Source organism: Rhinatrema bivittatum, chromosome 1 (assembly GCF_901001135.1).
Source record: "Rhinatrema bivittatum chromosome 1, aRhiBiv1.1, whole genome shotgun sequence".
NCBI classification, from domain to species: domain Eukaryota; kingdom Metazoa; phylum Chordata; class Amphibia; order Gymnophiona; family Rhinatrematidae; genus Rhinatrema; species Rhinatrema bivittatum.
In genome coordinates this window covers 768223314-768244158 of record NC_042615.1, presented here as the reverse complement: position 1 = coordinate 768244158, position 20845 = coordinate 768223314, and the positions used below count along the sequence as shown (strand labels likewise).

The 20845-nt window shown below is 43.0% G+C and overlaps 1 protein-coding gene across 3 annotated transcripts in view; it reads left to right on the top strand.

Moving 5' to 3' along the window:
* The window catches only part of WDR7 (WD repeat domain 7), a 1145388-nt gene that overhangs the window by 68495 nt on the left and 1056048 nt on the right, over positions 1-20845 (top strand). For all 3 annotated transcript variants that reach the window (XM_029579728.1, XM_029579736.1, XM_029579721.1), the window contains exons 5-6: positions 76-250; positions 9469-9545. In XM_029579728.1, the coding sequence (XP_029435588.1) occupies positions 76-250; positions 9469-9545 (252 nt within the window). The remainder of the gene's footprint in view (positions 1-75; positions 251-9468; positions 9546-20845) is intronic.

The following is a 20845-nucleotide window of genomic DNA, read 5'->3' as shown; positions in this document are numbered from 1 at the left end:
CTGTGAAAGCACATGATTGTTTGCATAAATATTGAATGACAAAATCCTAAGAATAGTTATTTCTTCTGTTGATAGTTCTACCAGTTCTCTCTTGGGACTCAGAGAGAAGGAAGGCTCTTATGCCATGGACATTATCCTGAAATTCTTGTTGTGGATGCCATCAGCCTGGAAGTCCTTTATTCTTTGGTATCCAAGATATCTCCTGATTGGATCAGCTCCATAAGTATTATTAGATCTCACAGAACACAAGGTTGGTAATTGACTGAGTTTCTTTTAATGTGTGTGATTATGAAGGCATGAGGTTTAAATTCTGGTGCTGTGAGAGGACTGTGTTCAGAATATTAGTGTATTTGATTTACATAATCAGAAAAACTTGTTTTATAGTGAATGAAAATTAGCTTGCTGCCTGTGCAACAATACATTGTTAATGTATTGCATCTGCCCATAAATAGTATTTTTGTGATCCATTTGTCCAAGTTAAAAATGAGATGCATTATAATTTGATACATAAAACCTTTGGTTCTGGAGAGCAAAGCATGAGTCTGGGGCTTGATTGGCTGTTCAGAAAGCAGATTGCTTTAATTTAATAAGACCATAACATAAGAATTGCAAAACTGGGTCAGACCAAAGGTCCATCTAGCTCAGCAGTCTGTCTCCAATAGCAGATGTTCAGAGGAAGTGTAGAAAAACCACATGTATTGAGTTGTTCATCTGCTGTTAGGTCCTTCTAGTCTAGTGTCTAATGGACATGGTTTAAGGATACATTGTACTTGAAGTGACATTCCTGATTGTTTTGTTATGTTATCTGTATTGATCCATCTCATCCTTTTTGGTTACTGTACTGTGAGATGTTCCTGACAGGAACTTCTTATTGGGCCTCTTCACCCTTTTTTGAAGAGAATGGTGTAGGTATATATACTTAAAAAGCTAAAATCCATGTGCCTGTACATTTGTCCTATCTAGAATGGATTTATGTGCTGGAAAAGGGCAGAACAGTGAGATAACTCATCCTTTTCCATAATGTACATGGTGGCATCTAGAGTTTGAACTAAGTCCAAAGAAGCTAATTTATTGGGTTGAAAATTTATATTCAAAATACTTTTAAAATGTGCTAAAGGTCATCATCATTCTAGAGTTTCATTTAGAATAATGATATTCACTAGAAATACTTTATGAAAGGCTGCTTTTCTAAGAGTATTTATTTTTTTGTAAATTAGATCATCAACCATGATGGCTTCTTTTATCTCATTTAAAAGAAAAAAAGGTTTATGGTATAAGCTCCTGAAAATTGTGTGATAATTATGAAATTTATTTTGCTATTTATTTAAAAGACCATAATGCTGCTTTAAAACATTATAGTTCATTAGTTAATTATGCAGATATCTGACGCAAATCAAGTAGACCATACCGACGTGATATTCCAGATCGAACACTGGTATAGAAAAACAAACAAATATTTTATTCAAGGGAACTGTTGTAGTCTATAACAGTTTTTCACAACCTTTTTCAAGCCCTAGGCACACCTGCATTAACAAATGTTTGGCATATCAAACTCCACTGAGCAGTCAGTGCAGATATGAAGAGAATCATGTTCAAAAGAAGAGCTAGGGGAAGTTCTGAAAGCCCCACTAATCTAGCCTAGATTTTAAAACAAAAGGAGAAGGAGCCAGAGAAGCACATGATCCTGTTGCAATGGACCAGCTCCCTCTGTATACAAGTGCAGGAGAAGGGAGAAGTCATCTGTGTGATGTGGCCAGCTGGCTCATTTTGTTACCTTGGCTATTCCATGTGGCTGCCAGAGCATTCTCTCTGCTGTTGCACTCAACACTCGGCGTGAGTCACATCCAGTGCTCTGTGCATGCTCTCCCATCTCATTCACCCTAGATATAAGACAGAGGGTGGAAGGAATCAAAGGAGGAGCCCCAAGAGAGAGGGAAGATGAAATGCTGTGTAAAATTTTTATGCTGTATAAAGTGAGGCCTAGCTATCCATGGCCTCCAGCCCTGGATTTCTCAATAGGCACCCATTATGCCTTTGTATAGAATGGCAAACATTTAGGGGTTGATTAGGATTTGCTGCATTTATTTATTTATTTATTCATTTATTTGTTTATTTATTTGAAGACTTATTCTCAGAGAACCAGCAAGAGGGTAATCCTCACACATGGGTGATATCAGATGGAGCCCCGACATGGAAAACTTATGTCAAAGTTTCCACCATGTCCTATATCATGCGTTCTCATAGGGTCCCTCTCCAGTCTCTTTTTCTGCGGAGCTGTAAGTCTTGTGGTGTGAATGAGCTCACTTTGGCTATTTTTTGGCCTTGTGGAAACCGTTGGTTTTTCTCGCATTTTTCGTGGATTTTTTGTGGATTTTTTTTTTCTTCATCCTCCCGTAGTGTCTCCTATTCAGGGTTTTCGGGGATTCGGGTAAATTTCCTTTCACGGTCTATTTCCCCATGGCAGCGGTTCTCGGTGCTCGCCTGCCATCGATGTCCCGCTGCCATCATTTTTGGTTTGTGCTCCTTTTTGTTTTGTCTGTCATCGCCACATCCACTTTTCAGCAATGCCCCTGGTGCTAGAGGACCATGTCCATAACGGATCTATAGGAGATATGTGTCCTCTTCCTGGGGGCATCTCTTATGCGCCCAGCTAACCCTGAAGGGATGTCTGCTTTGACTCGACAAGATGGAGCAGCTCTTTGGGTCAAAGAAGTCTGAGCCATCAGCATCTGCATTTGAAGGACCAAGGAGCCATGCTGATAGACACCGAGCTGTCTACATTGGCGGGACCATCGATTCTGTTGATGCAGTTGGTGGTCAGGGATGCCGGAGACCGACCATTGTCTATCTTTTCCAGGCTGAGGCTATCTGGATCCTTGTCATCGGCCTCTACACTGGGGAAGGACTGTGCCAAGCATCAAGGGAATCCGAAGATGCATCGGCACCAGTCCCTGCAGATGCATGGTGCCAGGCACGGGGATGCACTGGCTTTTGCCGCGATACCCCAAAGCGACCCTGTGGTGAGGAGTGCCAATCCTCCATCTGTACTGGTGGGTTCGCAATGGTCTCCACCGGTCCTCATGCCAGTCACCAATCTACCTTGAGGGTCCAAATAGGATCTGGTCACCCTTCCTTCCTTCCTTCCTTCCTTCCTTCCAGTTGGTGTTGGCATCGGCAACATTCGAGGAGGAGCTGGAGCACAGTGTCCAGTTAACTGTGGACCGGGCACTGTAGGGCTTCAGTCCTTTGGCACAGACTGCACTGGACCCAGTGCTGCCTGTCCTTGTACCTTGTTCTGGAGCAACTCAATGCTGAGGCCTGCAGTTCCCTCGCCCCCCCCCCCCACCCCCATTCAGTTCTACCGGTGTCTGCACCTCTGGACAAAGCCCAAGCACCTAGGAACCCATCCCCTGTCACAGTGAGGATGAGGAACTCTATGACCCCTGGGGGGATGACATTATGGAGTCCTCCAGGGGCTTTGGGGGTCTCCCTTTAGACCCTTCTCCTGCAGAGGAGCGAAGGAATTCTCCACCTGAGGACTTAACCTTCACAGGTTTTCTGAGGGTGATGGTGGAGGCCATCCCTTTTCAGTTATTGATGGAGAAGGATGCCAGGCACAAAATGCTTGATCTTCCAGTTCGTGGAGTCTTCTAAGGAGATTACAGTGGATCCTTAAGTAGCCTTTCTATTGATGCCTTCCATCAATAGAAAGGCAGATGGGTTTTACCTCATCCAGAAGGCTGACATATTAGATAAGCGTCAGCAGTCCCACTAGTCAATGGTAGTCTAATTCACCCTCAAGAGGGCCAAATGCTTTCAGACTCATTCCTCGGCGCCCCCAGGGAAGGTCCATAGAGCGATGGACACTCTCTTGAGAGGAAAGTATTTCAAGGCACCATGCTCATTACCCGCATTGCTGCCTATCAGCTCTACATGAGCCAGGACTCGCAGGATATCTGGAAGCAGGTGCAGGAGGTGGCTGAGCAGCTGCCTCAACAGCAACAGGGCACCCTCATGTTGATGGTGAATAAGGGCTTGGAGTGTGGAAAACACAAGGTCCGTTCGACCTATGATGTTGTGTCGGCAGCAGGAATCGGCACCTGCAGAATGGCATGGCTGCAGGCCTAGGATCTCTGAGCAGAGGTACACGAATGACTCATTGATGTGCTGTATATTGGCGTGAATCTCTTCAGAGATAGGGTGAGGGATGCTGTGGCCCAGCTTTGGGACCATGATGAAACCCTCCAACAACTCTCCATCAGTACTCTGGACCCGTCCTCTTCTAGGAGACCGGGGCCAAGGTAGTTTTTATTTCACCCAAGGAAGTACTATCCTCCACCTCCTCACTCCCGTCACCACCATCAGGGCATCCGTGGCTGTCCTAGGCAGCAAAGAGCCCCAAGCTCCAGCTGGCTTCTCAGTCAACTCTGGGGATGGCGTTTTGACTGGGTTGTAGGGAGTGTAGGCCAGTTGCTCGTACCCTGGAAGATGGACCCTTCAGTCAGGAGCAGGCTGAAGGTCTTTGCGAATGTGGCCCAGTGTAACCTTAGACCAGTGGGTTCTGTCCATCTGCCAAGGGTCCCAATTGAATCTATTGGGTGTCCTGCCAAATTGCCCTCTGTGCCCATCTTGGGGACCAGTAGCACGTCAGGAGGTACTACAAGCGGAGCTCCCCTACCTCTTAATGGTTAGAGTGGTCGAGCCCATACCACTAGGACAAAGAAGGTGGGGATTCTACTCCAGGTACTTTCCTGATTCCAAAGAGATTAGGAGGACTCCGTCCCATCTTAGACCTAAGGACCTTGAACAAGTTTCTAAGAAAAGTTCAAAATGGTTTCCCTGGGTATCTAGATCCCTCTTTTGCATAAAGGGGACTGGCTATACTCCCTCGAACTAAAAGACACACACACACTCATCGGGATCTTCCCCGGTCACAGAAAGTATCTCCGATTTATGGTGGGAAAACAGCACTTACGGTCACAAGTGTTGCTGTTCGGTCTCGTGTCAGCCCCACGGGTCTTCACAAAATGCCTAACCGTGGTGGTGATGCACTTCTGCAGGCTGGGAGTTTTTCTGTATCTGGTTGATTGGTTGGTCAAGAGCATGTCTCAGGCAGGGGTCATCTGGTCCATGCGTTTGACCATCCAAGTATTGGAGACACTAGGATTTGTTCTCAACTACCCAAAGTCCCATCTCAGCCCTTCAGTTGGACTTCATAAAGTCCTACTAGACACAGCTCAAGCCAAGGCCTTCCTGTCTCGCCAGAGGGCCATGACTTTTACGACCATTGCGGCAGCAATTCAACAGAGCCAGCAGATATCAGCCTCACACATGTTTAGGCTGTTGGGCCATATGGCCACAACTGTCCTGTCACTCCCTTGGCATGTTTACACATGCACAGAGCCCAGTGGACCCTGAGGTTGCAGTGGAGCCAGGCAACTCGCAGCCTCCAGGATTGCATCTGAGTCACCCCGTCTCTCCGGGACTCATTGTTCTCGTGGCAGGTACTTTCAAATCTGGAATAGGGGATCTCTTTTCAAAGTCCATTTAACCAAATTGTACCAACCATGGATGCATCCATCTGGCGGTGGGGTGTTCATATAGATGGGCTCAGCACCCAGGGTCTCTGGTCCGCTCAGGAATGCCCTTGTCAAATCAACTTCCTGGAGCTGTAGGCTTTCAGAGATCGGCTCTCCAACAAAGTTGTCCTAATCCAAACTGCCAACCAGGCAGCCATGTGGTATGTCAAAAAGCAGGGAGTCATGGAATTGTACCTCCTGTGTCAGGAAGCAGTCCAGATCTAGTTGTGGGCCCTGTCCCATGTACCTGGCCAGGACGGAGAATGTGATAGAAGATAGGCTGAGTTGAGCCTTCAGACTGCATGCTTGGCCCCTGGACCAGGGGCTAGAGAATTGGATATTCCGCCTCTGGGGGAGCCCGGACGTAGATCTGTTCATGTCCCCTTGCGACAGGAAGGTCCTTCTGTTCTGCTTCCTGTATAGGTCAGACGGTAAACCAGCCTCTGACACCCTTGCCTGTATTTGGGGCAAGGGTCTTCTGTATGCGTATCCTCCAATTCCCTTAGTGGCAAAGACTGTCTTGAAGCTTTGCGAGGACAAGGGGACTATGATCCTCATAGCCCCTCATTGGCCAAGACAGGTCTGTTTTCCACTCCTATGGGAATTGTCCATCCGGAGACCGATCAGTCTGGGTACTTCCTCAGATCTCATCATGCAAGGTCGAGGCAGGCTGTGGCATCCCTACCCTCCAGGTCCTGTCGCTCACAGCATGGATGTTATTATTTACTTGAAGTTTTTATATACCGATAACCATTTTCACATCATATCGGTTTACAAGGCACATAGAGATAGAAAGCCAAATGCTTGGCACAACGAGAACATAGAACACAAAAGAATAAAATAAAAAAGAATGTTGAGAGGTTAATCCTGCAGTCACTTGATCTTTCCAGAGGATATGTCTCTGGTCCTGGTGGCTTCCAGAAATTCTTCCACTAGAAGATCCTATGGACTGAAGTGGAGGAGGTTTTCTGTGTGGTGTGAGCAGAAGATCCTAGATCCATTCTTCTGCCCCATACAAAAACTACGTGACTACCTTCTACACCTATCGGAAGCTGGCTTAAAGATCAACTCTGATAGAGTTCATCTCTGTGTAATCAGCGCATACCACCAAGGTGTATATGGTACATCCATCTCTGTACAGCCTATAGTTATACATTTTATGCAGAGCCTGCTCAAATTGAAGCCTACTTTAAGGACTCCTGCTGTGGCTTGGGACCTCAAAGTGGTGTTAGCTCAGCTGAAGAAAGCTTCTTTTGAGCTGCTGCACACCTGTAACCTGAAATACCTGACTTGGAAAGTTGTATTTTTGGTGGCGGTCACTGCAGGGTCAGCGAGCTCCAAGCCTTAGTGACTTATCCACTTTATACTAAGGGACAGATTTTATAACATACGAGCGCGTGTCCATGTATGCATGCACATGGTCGCGCCGACTTTATAACATGCATGCACCTTCACACGCATGTTATAAAATCTGTGAGCTACGCGCAAATGCGTGCCGGATTCTAAAAGGAGCAAACTGGGAAGGAACTTCCCTACCCACCTACCTAAATCCCCTCCCTGTTACTCTCTCCTCCCCAACCCCTTAATCTGTCCCAAAAACTTACAATTTTTTTGTTTTTTCTACTTACTGCTCCCCTGGAGCAGAAGTAGTTTGCACGTGCTGGCCAACTGCCAGCACGCACTTCCCCAAGACAGCAGCTAATGGCTGCTGTCCCATCCCACCCCCTTCTCAGTGCCTGGCAATTGTGCGCGTGGCCAATTTAAAATCCGGACGTAAGTTTTATCATAATAATATAATATTGAAGAAAAAAGTCACATGTGTGTCTCAGTTCATCGGTTTACCCTCAGAGATGGGCTGAAGTTCACTTGACGCTTGTGTAGCGTTTATAACTTTAAGCCAGAGATTGTCTGGCTGCCCATTTACAAACTAATCACAGGGTAAACTTTTTTATGAACTATGATTTAACACTGCCGCTTATCTACTGCTCTTAAATATAAGCAAAAATTTCCTCATAACACTATTTTAAAGAACATCTTTTGTCAAAAATCTTCATTTTCAATTTTAAACCTCCAAATGTATGGTTGTACTTATCTTGTTAAGATAGCCATTGAGCTGTAATTTTTAAACGCATGCTGAACTTGCTTTGCTGATTCGCCCGCTAGAGGAGCATACTGAGCTCACTCTACTGGTTCGCCCGACACCGCTGGTGTTTCGAAGTTCTTTTTTTGGAAAAAACTTCTTCTTCAGGGGCTAAGGAACTGAAAAAATCAAAAGAAACATCTTGTAAAGATTTGTAAGCTGTTAATTACAACCAACCTTAAGGTTGGACACTTACTGCGTTGGAGAGTGTGGAGATCTCTGCGGCGTGTAAGTTTTATCATGACATAATATCTTCTGTACGGACCCAAAGGTGGTGACGGGCTTCCATCTTGAACAGTCAATCATCCTGCCATCTTTGTTTCCCAGGCCCCATTCGCATCAAGGCGAATGAGCACTGCACAGTTTGGACTGCAAGTGAGCCTTAGCCTTCTGTCTAGAGTGGATAGAAGCCCATAGACATTCCATCCAACTTTTTATTTCTTTTGATAGGAATAGGTTTGGCTTTGCCATTGCCAAACAGACACTATCCCACTATCCATTTGGCTAGCAGATTGCATCTCCTTCTGTTATGCTCAGGCAGGATTGCATCTTGGGGGTGATGTCAAAGTTTATTCTTTTAGAGCCATGGCAGCGTCGGCCCACTTGCGAGCAGATCCTGTGGAGGAGATCTGCAAGGGTGCGAGTTGGTGGTCTCTCCACACATTCACATCTCATTACTGTCTCAACAGGGATGGCTGACGCAACAGTAGGCTGAGCCACTCTGTTCTTTGGAACCTGTTTGAGGTATAGAACCCAACTCTCCCTTCTAGGGCCCATTTGGATTCAGGCTGTCTCCCCCTCTATTACCAACAGGCACTGGTAGTGTTGTGTCTGTTGTCAATTGGTTGGGTGTCTGTTGATTCCCTTTTGTGTTGGGGAGCAGCCTGTAGCTATGGATTCACCCATATGTGAGGACTGCCATCCTACTTGTCCTTGGAGAAAGCAAAGTTGATTACCTGCAACAGGTGTTCTCTGAGCATAGCAGGATGTTGGTCCTCACAACACTCACCCGCCAACCCGCGAAGTTAGGTTTCTTCTATTTTTTATTTTAATTATAATTCTATGATACAAGACTGTAGATGGGACCTTGCATGGATGCGTTGTATAGGGCATGCTTAGTGTGCCTAGTCAAAGTTGTAGAAACTTTGACATAAGTTTTCCGTATCGGGGCTCCATCTGATGTCACCAATGTGTGAGGACTAATGTCTTGCTGTCCCCGGAGAACACCTGTTACAGGTAAACAACTGCTTAATCTGCAGCTTCCAAACACAAAATGTGCTATGTAACAGACCCTTGCAGGATGAAGGGATAAAAGTACCTAGGAGTGGCAAAATTCTAAATCCATCCCTGATTGACATCAATATTGCCCATTAAAAGCCACACTCTGGGGCTCATGCAATAGCTAGTACGAGGAGGCGAGCATGATCACAAGTTCTCAGAATGTTGCTCCTCCACATTTAAAATCCACCACTGATGCCTCTTGTTGCTGCAGAGCAGAGTCCAGGTGCTGGCTTGGATCTGAGTATCAGGATTAGTGACTTGTCCAAGGCACAGTTGATCAGGTCTGAAGGTACATCAGGGTGCCATGGCAAACTGGTTGGGAAATATTTGTCTATAATGTCTTTTAATGTATCTAACACACGGAAGGTTTTTATCATGATTGCTCTAGTATAATGATAGGTGTGCCTGTCACCTATCTTTATATTAGATACTTTATATTAGTGGATAATTCTGTACTGTTTGTTTTAGAGGATACTGTTGTGGCTGTTTCAGTGACTGGTATTTTGAAGGTGTGGATTGTTACTGCAGAAGTTAGTCGTATGCAGGTAAGAGATTAAACTTGATTACAAAAGAAAAATAAGTTAATGTTCTTTTTTCTTCTTCCCAAAGGAAAGAGCAATAAAATTTTAAAGACTTAGATAATACTTGAGCTGTTGAAAAATATATTACGTCCTTTTTATCCAGTCAGACCAGTGCAGATTCCTAGGTTTTGCTCACCAACCAGCAGAAGGAGACAGGCATAGAGGTTTGCTGATGTCACCATATATAGAGTCCTGTGCTGACCTCATCTTACCAGTATTCTCTGTCTCCAGCAGATGGTATGCAAGCATCTCATTTGGTAAGTTGAGTCCAGATAGGCTGGGTGAGGGATTGGATTGAGGCAGCTTCTGGGGTAATAGAAACATAGAAACATGACAGCAGAGAAGACCATATGGCCAATGTAGTCTGCCCATCCACCCTATTAATTTAGCTTTATAATTCCTATTACTTCCTCAAAGATCCCCTGTATTTATCCCATGCTTTCGTGAATTCCGATACTGTTTTTCTCTGCCACCTCCATGCATCCACCACTCTCTCTCTAAAGAAATAATTAAGATTCCTCCTGACTCTACTCCCTTTAACTCTCATCCCATGACCCCTTGTTTTAGAGCCTCCTTTTCATGTAAACATTTGAGATATTTTAAATGTCTCTCTCATATCTCTCCTATTTCATCTTTCCTCTAGGGTGTACATGTTTAGATCCCCTATCCCCATATGCTTTAGAACAAAGACCACTGACCTTTTTAGTAGCCACCCTCTGGATGGGCTCTATCCTTTGTATATCTTTTTGAAGGTGCGATCTCCAGAATTGGACACAGTATTTCAAATGAGGTCTCAGTAGGGATCTAGACGGGGGTAATATCACTTCATTTTTTCTTCTGACTATTCCTCGTTCTATGCAGCCAAGCATCATTCTGGCTTTTGATGTTGCTTTATTCACCTGCTTGACCACCTTAAGGTCATCAAGTACAATAAACCTAAACCTGCTCTTTGTGCTTAGAAGAATTTCACCTCCAATACTGTACCTCTCCCTTGGGTTTTGCATCCTAAATACATTATTCTGCATTTTTTTAGCATTAAATCTTAGCTGCCAGACCCTAGACTATTCCTTGAGCTTTGCTAGATCCTTCCTGATATTTTCCACATCTTCTTGGCTGTCCACTTTGTTATAGATTTTGGTATCCTCAGCAAAAAAAATAGACCTGTCTGGCAATCATTTCACTATGTCCCTCACAAAAATGTTGAAAAGAATCTGTTCAAGGACCAGTCCCCAAGGCACACTGCTAGTAACAACCCCCCTCAGAGAAAACTCCATTTACCACTACCCTTTGTTGCCTCCCAGTCAGTCTTTATTAAAATGTATGAATTGCTTGAGGAGCTAAGATGGCCGCTGATAGAGGCAGATGCTAAGAAGGAGCTCTCCAACCTCGATTGCCTGCAATTCAGTATACCTTGATTTCTCATTTGGATTGTGCTGCACACAGAGGAAGGCCAGGGTAAGGGAGATACCTACCTCATCTCCAGTGCCCACAACAACTCAGCCATGGATTTCGTCCTTCTTTCCATCAATGCCTGGGATGATGCTGGAGGAGAGGGCCGTTGTGGAAGCCGAATCTGAGCGGAAGTCAGCTCTGCTGGCCGAGGCAATATCATTGAGCCTCTGTGCTCCTACCGTGTTTCCCCGAAAATAAGACATCCCCCAAAAATAAGACCTAGTAGGGATTTAGCCGAATTCTTAAATATAAGACCTCCCCCGAAAGTAAGACATCCCTTGTAAACAGGGGCGGATTGACCTATCGGGGGATCAGGCTTCCCCCGGTGGGCCGGTCAATCCTGTGACGTCATTTTTTATTTATTTATTTATTTTTTTAAAATAAAGTTTCCAAAGTATTAGGAGCAGATGCGAGCAGTGGTATCCGGAGGGGAGCCGATGCGCCCAGGCGCAAGGAGGCTCAATCGGCCGCTGAGCCTCCTTGCCCGAAGAAAAAGATCGCGTTCAAATGCACTGATGCTCTTTCTCCTTCCTGCCTGTGCGGCCCCGGAAGTAAACGTTGCCAGAGCCGCATGGGCAGGAAGTAGAAAGAGCATCAGCGCGTGAAGAAGAGGAGCCGCCGCGGGCTGCTGCGAATCCCAAGTCGCAGCGGCCCAAGAAGAGGAAGAGGCCCGGTAGCGAGGAAGAGGCCCGAGAAGTTCAGGGCCGCTGCAGAGCCCATCCTGCAGCGACCCGCGAAGAGGAGGCCTGCAGTGGTATCCGGAGGGGAGCCGATGCGCCCAGGCGCAAGGAGGCTCATGCGGCCGCTGAGCCTCCTTGCCCGAAGAAAAAGATTGCGTGCAAACGCACTGATGCTCTTCCTCCTTTCTGCCTGTGCGGCCCGGAAGTAAACGTTGCCGGAGCCGCATGGGCAGGAAGCAGAAAGAGCATCAGCGCGTGAAGAAGAGGAGCCGCCGCGGGCTGCTGCGAATCCCAAGTCGCAGCGGCCCAAGAAGAGGAAGAGGCCCGAGAAGTTCAGGGCCGCTGCAGAGCCGATTCTGCGGCGACCCGCGAAGAGGAGGCCCAGAGGTGAGAGAGAGGCTGAGGGTCTGTAGAGGGTGCGTGCGTGTATGAGATGAGTTGAGAGATTGTGTGTGAGAGTGAGGATCTGAATGTTTGCAGAGGCAGCATGTGAGAGCCTCTGTGTGTGTGTGTGTGAGAGAGACAGCGTGTGACGGTGAGAGCCTATGCTTGAGCAAGACAGCATGTGGGAGTGAGAGAGAGCCTGTGTGTGTGAGCGTCAGACAGCATGAGCCAGTGAGAGACTGTGTGTGTGTGAGAGAAATGCATGTGAGAATGAGAACCTGACTGTGTTTGAGGGAAGAAGACGGAGAGAAAAGAAATACGGAAGAAAAAAGGACAATATAAAAGGAATTGGCAAAAAAATAAGAAAGGGAAGGTGGAAAAAAAAAAAGCCTGTGACCAACCGATTAGAAAACTAACATCAGCCAGCAAAGGTAAAAAAAAAAATAAAAATTACTTTTTAGTGATTGGCACATGTGATCTTTGGGAATGTGCAAGAATAGCACTTTCTCTATGCAGATCTCACAATGTACGAGATCAGCATGGAGGAAGTGGAAGCCCACGGGGCCTGCACAGAGGAGGCAGCAGAATGGGCTTCAGTGTCAGTAGCAGCAATCGGCGCCTCCCCAATAGCCAAGTGGCAGCAGTGACAGTGGCAGCAAGATTACAGACATCTGGGGATGGTGGCAGTACCAGTCGGGGGACCCCTTCCAAGCAGTGTGCAGAGGTTCAAAAGCAGCAGAGTCAGCCCAAGCTGACTACCATGAATGCTGCACACGCTTACCTCTCTCTGACAGCACACTGGTGAGGCATGGCTGACGCAGGGGCAGCCAGCAGCTCAACGGTATTAGACATCCCCTGAAAATAAGGCCTAGTGCATCTTTGGTACCAAAAATTAATATAAGACACTGTCTTATTTTCGGGGAAACAGGGTAGTACTCCCTCCCCACCGCAACATGTAAGTCTAACGGGACTTGGTGGGTCCCTTGTGATGACTGGGAGTCCCGATGATATGGCTGGTTTGGTTCCTGAAGTTGCAAGGAGAGGAGACCAAGCTGTGGTGGGGAGAAGGAGAGCCCAGACTGGAGGAGGTTTCAATTTTGCCTCATATTCCGGCAGAGATCACCCTTGGCTCACTTTGGACTGCGATTAAATCATTGGAAAAGGCTATTGGAAATCAGACTCAGGCTACCTTGAATGTTCAACAGCGTTTCATAAATTTGGAGAATTTAGTATCATCAAATAAAACTAATGTGGAAAAATGTGAAAGTGGTCTAGAAAAAGTTGAAACATTTTAGCAAAACTTTGTAGTGTCTGAATTACTTAATGAGAAAAATTTGGAGTTCATTGAAAATTCTATAAAATATTTGAATTTGTGGGTGTTGCATTTCCCCATAGTAAAATTAACTCCTGCAAAGGAAATGTTTAAACAGTACTTAATTCAGATATTGAAGATGCCACAGCGATCTCTGCCAGTTTTTTCTAAGGTGTATTATTTACCTGTAAGACCTAGTGCTGATATTCCAGATGGAGGGGTATTATCTGAAAGATCTTTAAACTTGACCGATATATTGGAAACAATAATAGATACTGATCAAGACAAGAGCTACACTTTTTGTTACATTTTGCTCAACAGATCATGGCGCTGTCTTGTGTTTGTTTCTTTGGCACAGTTTGGAAAATTTCCACTGACAAAAAATGTGGATTTAACCTAATTTGGCAAGGATAACACAAGTTAGGAGGAAAACTTTTCTGAGACTGAGACCAGATATTGAAGCTATTGGGGCTAGATTTCTGCTGAAATTTCATTGAAGGTGTGAGATTAATTACTCGAATTATAAATATACTTTTTTTGAAATTTCTCAGCTCCAAGTGTGTTTGGACTCTCATGCCCCAGTGACCACAGAGACTGGCTAGGAGTAATTGAAATACACCCAGTTGTCGCCTCTGATTGCTAATGATATGTGGGACTTGAATGACCCTTATTTCCTTTTTTTTTCCTGCTTACTATTAGCTCTCCCATATTTCTTGAAGAAACAGGATATAAGATATGATAAAACAATGTATTATGTTATATTGCAATATCTGTATTCCATTATAATTTATTATAAAATTTTGAAATGTATAAATAATAATAAAAATAAAAGTATGAATCTAAGCAACGTACAAAAAAAAAATCAAATATTCAAAACGCACAGAATAAAAACAGTACATAAATCTTTGCATCGAAATTTACATGCTGCTCTGGTCTTAATCTTCTGACTTCCTGACAAAATTAATAATATGCTTGCTTAAATTAAAATGTCTTTAACAAAGACTTAAAAGTTTTCAAGTTGTCTGACAAGCACAATACCTCTGGTAAGGAGTTCCAGAAGATTGGGGCTGGAATTAAAAAGGCACAGTCTCTAGTTGTACTGAGCTGTGCTTGTTGTAATGATGGAATATCCAGAAAACCTGTGAAGATCTTAGCTGGTGGGGAGGGCTATACACATGTAACAACACATTATTCCAAGGGGAGGCTGAGGAAGAAATCAATCTGAAAATTGTAGTGCCAATTTTGTACTGTATCCGTTGATTAATCGGTAGCCATTGAAGTTCAATTAGAATTTGTATATGGTGTCTCAGCTTTTTACAAGATACTAAGCAGGCTGCTGCATTCAATAAGAGCTGGAACGGTTTTAAGGTCCCATACCAAAGTTGTTGTGTTTATAAGTCTTCTGTATGGAACTGTGTCAAAGGACTTACTGAAATCCAAGTATACTGCAGCTAGCTTTCTCTCTTGATCCTACTCTCTGGTCCCTCAATCAAAGACATTGATCAGATTCGTCTGACAAGATTTACCTCTGTTAAAAAAACAAAAAAAACCCAAACCATGCTCCCTTGGTTCTTGCAATCATTGGATTCCAGAAACTGCACTATCCTTGGTTTTAGCAGCGATACCATTAATTTGCTCACATAGAGGTCAGACTAACTTGTCTATAGTTTCATGCCTCCTCATTTCCACTTGTGTTAATAGGAACCACATGTACCTGTCTCCAGTCTTCCAGAACTACTCTTGACTCTAAAGAAGCATTGAAAAGGTCAGGCAGCGGAGCTGCCAGGACGTCTTTAAGTTCCTTCAGTATCCTCGAATGTATCCCAGCCTTATCTATTTTAAGTTTAGTTAACTCCTCTCAAATACATTGTTTTGAAAATGGACTGAGGTTTACCTCCTTTCCAGTCTTATTTGTGTTCATTTTATGTGGCTCCTGCTCTAGGCGCTTCCAATTTTGCTTTTTCCTCCTCAGCCTCTATGTATTTCTCTGAGTCTCAGCCACTTTTTCATGTCCTCCTATCACTAAAAGTAGTCTTATTCCGCCGCCCCCCCCCCCCCCCCGTTTTACCATATCAGCTAGTTTTTCTTCTATTTGAATTTTTGCATTCTTGACACTTGCCCAGCTTCTCTTAATTTTTCCAGATATTGTCTCCTGCCTTCCCCTTTTTGTGATCTCTTGTAGTTTTTGAACACTATTCTTTTTTCTCTTTTCAGCTACTTTAGAAAACAAAAGTGGCCTCTTTTTTTTCCTCTTCCCTTTATTTACTTTCCTGACAAAAAGATTAGTTGCCCTTATATCAGTTCCTTTTAGTTTTGCCCACTGCTCTTCTACATCCTCTAAATTTTCTCATTCAGTTATTGATTTTCTTGAGGTTGTCTCCCATTTTAAGAAAGTTAGTTTTCTGAAGTCTAGGACTGTCTCCTTTGAATGAGCCCTTCATCTTTTGTGCCCTAACACTGAACCACAACATCCAGTGATTACTGGATCCGAGATGATCATCAACTACATCAGAAATACTGTCCCCCTTGGTATGCACCAGATCCAGAATCGCCCCCTCCTGTGTGGGACTTCCTTGTAAAGAATCCAGGATCTCCCTACTTCTAGAAGACTCTGCAGCTGGGATCTCCCAATCAACATCTGGCAGATTGAAATCCCCTTGCAAAAGCACCTCTCCTTTTACAGCAATCCTGTGAATGGTCTTAGATTCTCTCCCTATCGAGGATAGCCTGTGGACCAGGGGACTTCCAATTGCTTCTGGAATAGAATTTCCAGCTGTGGCTGTGAAATTGCCTTACTCTTCCCCCTCCCCCCCCCTTTTTCTGTGGTCTGTCCTTTCTTAGTGAAAAAAAAAAAAAATAGACCTTTTCTTCAGAATCTCCTTTTTCCTTTGCTACCATCTCTCCCCGAGCCTTAGCTTCTGGCTACCTGTGAGTCTTGACAAAGTTTATTCGAAAAAAAAATAGAAGAGAAAAGATCACTGAGGGAGAACTCATGGTTCAGGGCAGTTGATCAGCATTTCTCTGTGGTCGGTGACTATGGGTTGTTTATTTTCCTCAGGTTTACTAGCAGTGAAGTTAAGCTGGAGGAGGAAGGGGAATTTTGTTTTGGTGGCATTATGGAGTACAGGAAAAGAACTCCCTTGTGCTCTGTGTGTGGTTCGCAGCTGTAGCCTCAGGAGGTAGGAAATCCTATGCAGGATGTATGGGGAAGAATTTTGTCCAGCTCAGAAGGGAATCGTCTCAGTAGGGTCAGCCAATCAGCTAGCCTGTTCTCGCCTGCATGCTTGGTGGGAACGAAGGTTATTTTGGAGCCATGGCAAAATATGGAAGTGGATTCAGGTTCTCCTTCCCTGACTCCCAAGGCACTGGATCCTGCAAACAGCACTTTCATACCAGCGCTGGCTGCTACAGTTGGTGGAAAGGTACCATTTTTGCTTGCTGCTGAGGCAGTTTTTTTCTCCTTCCATGGCCTCTTATTTCAGCAGAATTTTAAGTGTCTGACCAAGCCTTTAGCATCGTTCAGAGTACAGCACCCGTGTTTCTCCTATGGCACTCTGGGTTGCTAGGCGTTTGGTTCAGAAAAGAGAAGAAGGGAGAAAGATGAGAATTTGGAGGAAGCAAGATCCTCCAGATCACATGGTGTCTCTTGGACCCTCCCTTGATTGAATGCAAATCTCTTATGCACATTCTTTAGGGCTATCCCGAAAACTCAACCTGTTGGTGTTCCTTGAGGGACTGGGAGTAAATATCACTACCATTGCTAAAATCTATGCTAGGGGGCTCTTTGTCTTTTTTTTTTTTTAAGCAGTGTTCTAGCTTCTTAAGGTTTTTATGAAGAAGTATGTTTCCTGAGTAGAAGATAGGACATTATTAAATGTCTGCTTGTACTGGGTAAAATAGAAATAACTGGGCATACAATATATTTTTTTAAATCTACCTGATTGGTCACTTGGGTAGAAGGCAGAAATTTGTTATCCTTCTGTTGTCTCATTTATTTATCTATTTATTTGCATTTATAGGCTGCTAATGCCTTAGCCTAAAGTGGCTTACAACTCAACATACACAGTCCAACATAAAATGATAAAATGACCACAAAAAACCCAATACATAATAAATAAATATTAAATCCTTAAATTAGATCACAATTGCTCAAAAGATTAAAAAGTTAAAACATAGACCACTAAACTTCATGCTAAAAGATATAATCCAAATTAAAATTATTAAAAAGCTTGCTTAAAAAAAGTTTTTAGTGCAGATTAAAACAAGTTTGGGCACCCAGTTACCCTGACATCCAAAGGAAGGGAATTCCAAAGACTGGATGCGATAATGAAGAGAGCGCATTCTCGAGGGCATGAAGCCTTGCCTGTTTAATGGGAGGAATATCAAGCAGTGTCCTTTGCGAAGACCTTAGAGTTCTTACTGGCTCCATATGCTCATTGTATTGTATTTGCCCATGGCAGCATTTTTAATGTTAAAAGCTTGTGAGTCAACATAGCAATTTTATAATTAATTCTCCATTGAACAGTGGAGACTGATGAACGGGTGAGATTTGGTCATTTCTGCCTGTACCAGTAATTAATCTCGCTGCAGTATTCTGTAGCAGTTGCAGCACTTAAATCGAGAAATCAGGGAGGTGTTCTTCACTGGCACTGTTAGAGATTTTTACCTTGTCCCGCTAGGCTCTTTCCTACCAATTAGGAATGGTACTTTGTTCAAAATTTAGATGCTACTCTAGCAGTTCATGTGCACTAGTGTAACATTGTACAGATCCAGCAATTTTCCTACCCAATTGTATCTGGCCAGTTAGCATATTTTATACCTGAGTTTTGAAAAGGTATTTTTGGCTTAATGGTGCCTTAACCCAGCATTTTAGTAGTTCACATGTATAGTGAGGTAATGCAACTTTGGGAAAGACTTAAGGTGTTTTAATGCTGAAGGGGAAAGAACAGGTGTTCCCTTGTTGTTGTGTTAAACCCCAACCTACAAAAAAAATGGTTTTCTTTTTTGCTAGGGGAGTATAACACTGTGGGCCTTTAAGGAGAATTTCTGCTTAGCCAACATTTGAAATATCCATGTGAAAGTGGATTTATTTTTCAGTTGTGAAAAACATATAACTGTGATTGAAACATTCATGCTTAAGAGACTCCTACAGCTCTAAAGAGCATCAAAATCGGCATTCAGATAGGAAATACTGTAAATGAAACCTCCTAAACTGGGAATTTAACTGTTGATGGAGGAGGAATGTGATAAGGAATCTCTTGGATAAAAAGTCTGATGAAATAAAATGTCAAACTATATCCCTTATGACTAGAGACCTTAATTTTCCTTTTTTATTGTTCTCTATTTTTTCTGGAAATTTATCAGGGTTTATTATAAGAACAAAAACAGGAGCAAATCATTTGAAAAAAATTACTAACCTTTTCTGGATAAATATTTTATTTTGGTGGACAGAAGCCAGGATAATAAAACATCTGATTCTCCCACCCCATCTACTCAACAGCATCCCCATCTCTATCATATCCCTTGCCTAACTTGCCCCTTTCTCCCTCTCCCAACCTACTGAGAATCTCCCCCCCCCCCCCCCCCCCCCCCAATTTCCCTGGCATACACACAGCAACAGCATTCATCCTTACCGGTGGTGGCTGCAGGCTTCTCTCTCCCTTGGCAGCATTCTTACTGAGGTTCTCTCTCTCTCTCTCTCTCTCTCTCTCTCTCTCTCTGCAACTCTGCTCTTCTACTTTTATGCAAGGCCTGCTGGAAAATGCTTCTGGTGCAAAAAAACAAACCGGAAACTGATCCAATATTGCAGTAGCGACCAAAGAAAAGAGGATCAGTAAACACCAGGAGTTCTTTATTCAGCACAGAACATGATAAAAAGCCCGACTCAGGCCGAGTTTCGCTCTTTGAGCTTCTTCAGGGGCTAACAAAACAAATATAAAAACATAAATACAAATAAAAACATATACACCATACATACATAATGAAATCTTAAATAATATAAAATAAACAGGAATCTAATACTCAAAAGTAAAAGAAAAAGTGACAACACTTAATGACAAAAAATAACAAAATGTTATTAAAGAATGGTCTAATATATCTTTGTGTGATTCCATATATGCCCACATATAAATTCATACATAAAAAATTATATATAAATTAATCAGTGCAGTCTATTAATTAGCAGGAACTTCTAGTAAAAAACTTTAAAATACCTATTAAATCTAATGCCGGTGGTTTGCATCCATACAGCAGATCAACCTCTCTCAGTGTGCTAAAAATTAACCAGACAAAATTTGAGCATTTCAAAATGAGACCACTTTGTGATACACCTTTGTGAAACAATGTAGCACATCATTTTGAAACAAAATATCAAATTGGTGTCTGCCTAGAATAAATCTCATATGTTGCCAAAGCACTTGTTAACCCAAAATAGCCCCGATTGACTATATATTTAAAAACCATACAGCTGCTGACAAAGTTAAGGACAAAGATTATATTAAAACGAACTAATGTGCCTTCAGGCGCCAAAAAACAATAGGAATTGTAAATAAAATCTGAAATATAAACAGTTCCTTAAAAAGCTCTCCATGTAATTCAGCCAAGCCAATAACGCAACAAAAATCAATGGTTTAAAGGGCTCTCTAACAATACTTTATTTATTTATTTATTTAAAGGATTTATATACCGGGGTTCCTGTATAGTATACATATCACCCCGGTTATACTTCCATATAATTGAGCCAAGCCATAACCAAATAAAAACAGCATGTAAAATTTAAAAGTACAATCATGATGATTTTAAAAGAACATCATGTTAAATTTTAAAAAACTATCATATTCAATTAAAAAAACTCACTCCCACAGTTTTATTGTCAGCTGCACTGTGCAACATTATCAGTGCTGTCACTGCTCATTGGCTGGATTTTAAAAAACAAACATATTGAATTTCAAAAACTCACCGCCACAACCACAATTTTAATATCGGCGCATTCACTTCTCATCGGCTGAAAGCTCCGTGTTAGCCGAACATAAATCAGTCTAGAGCCGCTGCATTTAGTCGTGCTCCTAAATGTCAAACCAGCCTTCAGTGGGTCAGCATTTCAACCGGAAATGCCAGACTGTTTCTGTTTCACGCCAATTAAAAAAAAACAGCTGATAGAGACCGACACATTCAGGAAAACTGCCACCATACATGATTAAGAAAAAAAACGCATAAGAGAAAAAAATGATAGCACCAATAAAAAAATAAATGTGATCATATATAAAAAAAAAAACACAAACAAAAACATTATTCAAAAGACATGCATTTCCATAACAAATACATAATAAAAAATTAAAATTTCATACATATATAGTAAATGGCAAAAATACTTAATTACAATGAGTCCAAAAGTACTAATAAAAAAAATGTGCACTCAAAAATCAGAGAAGTTTCAT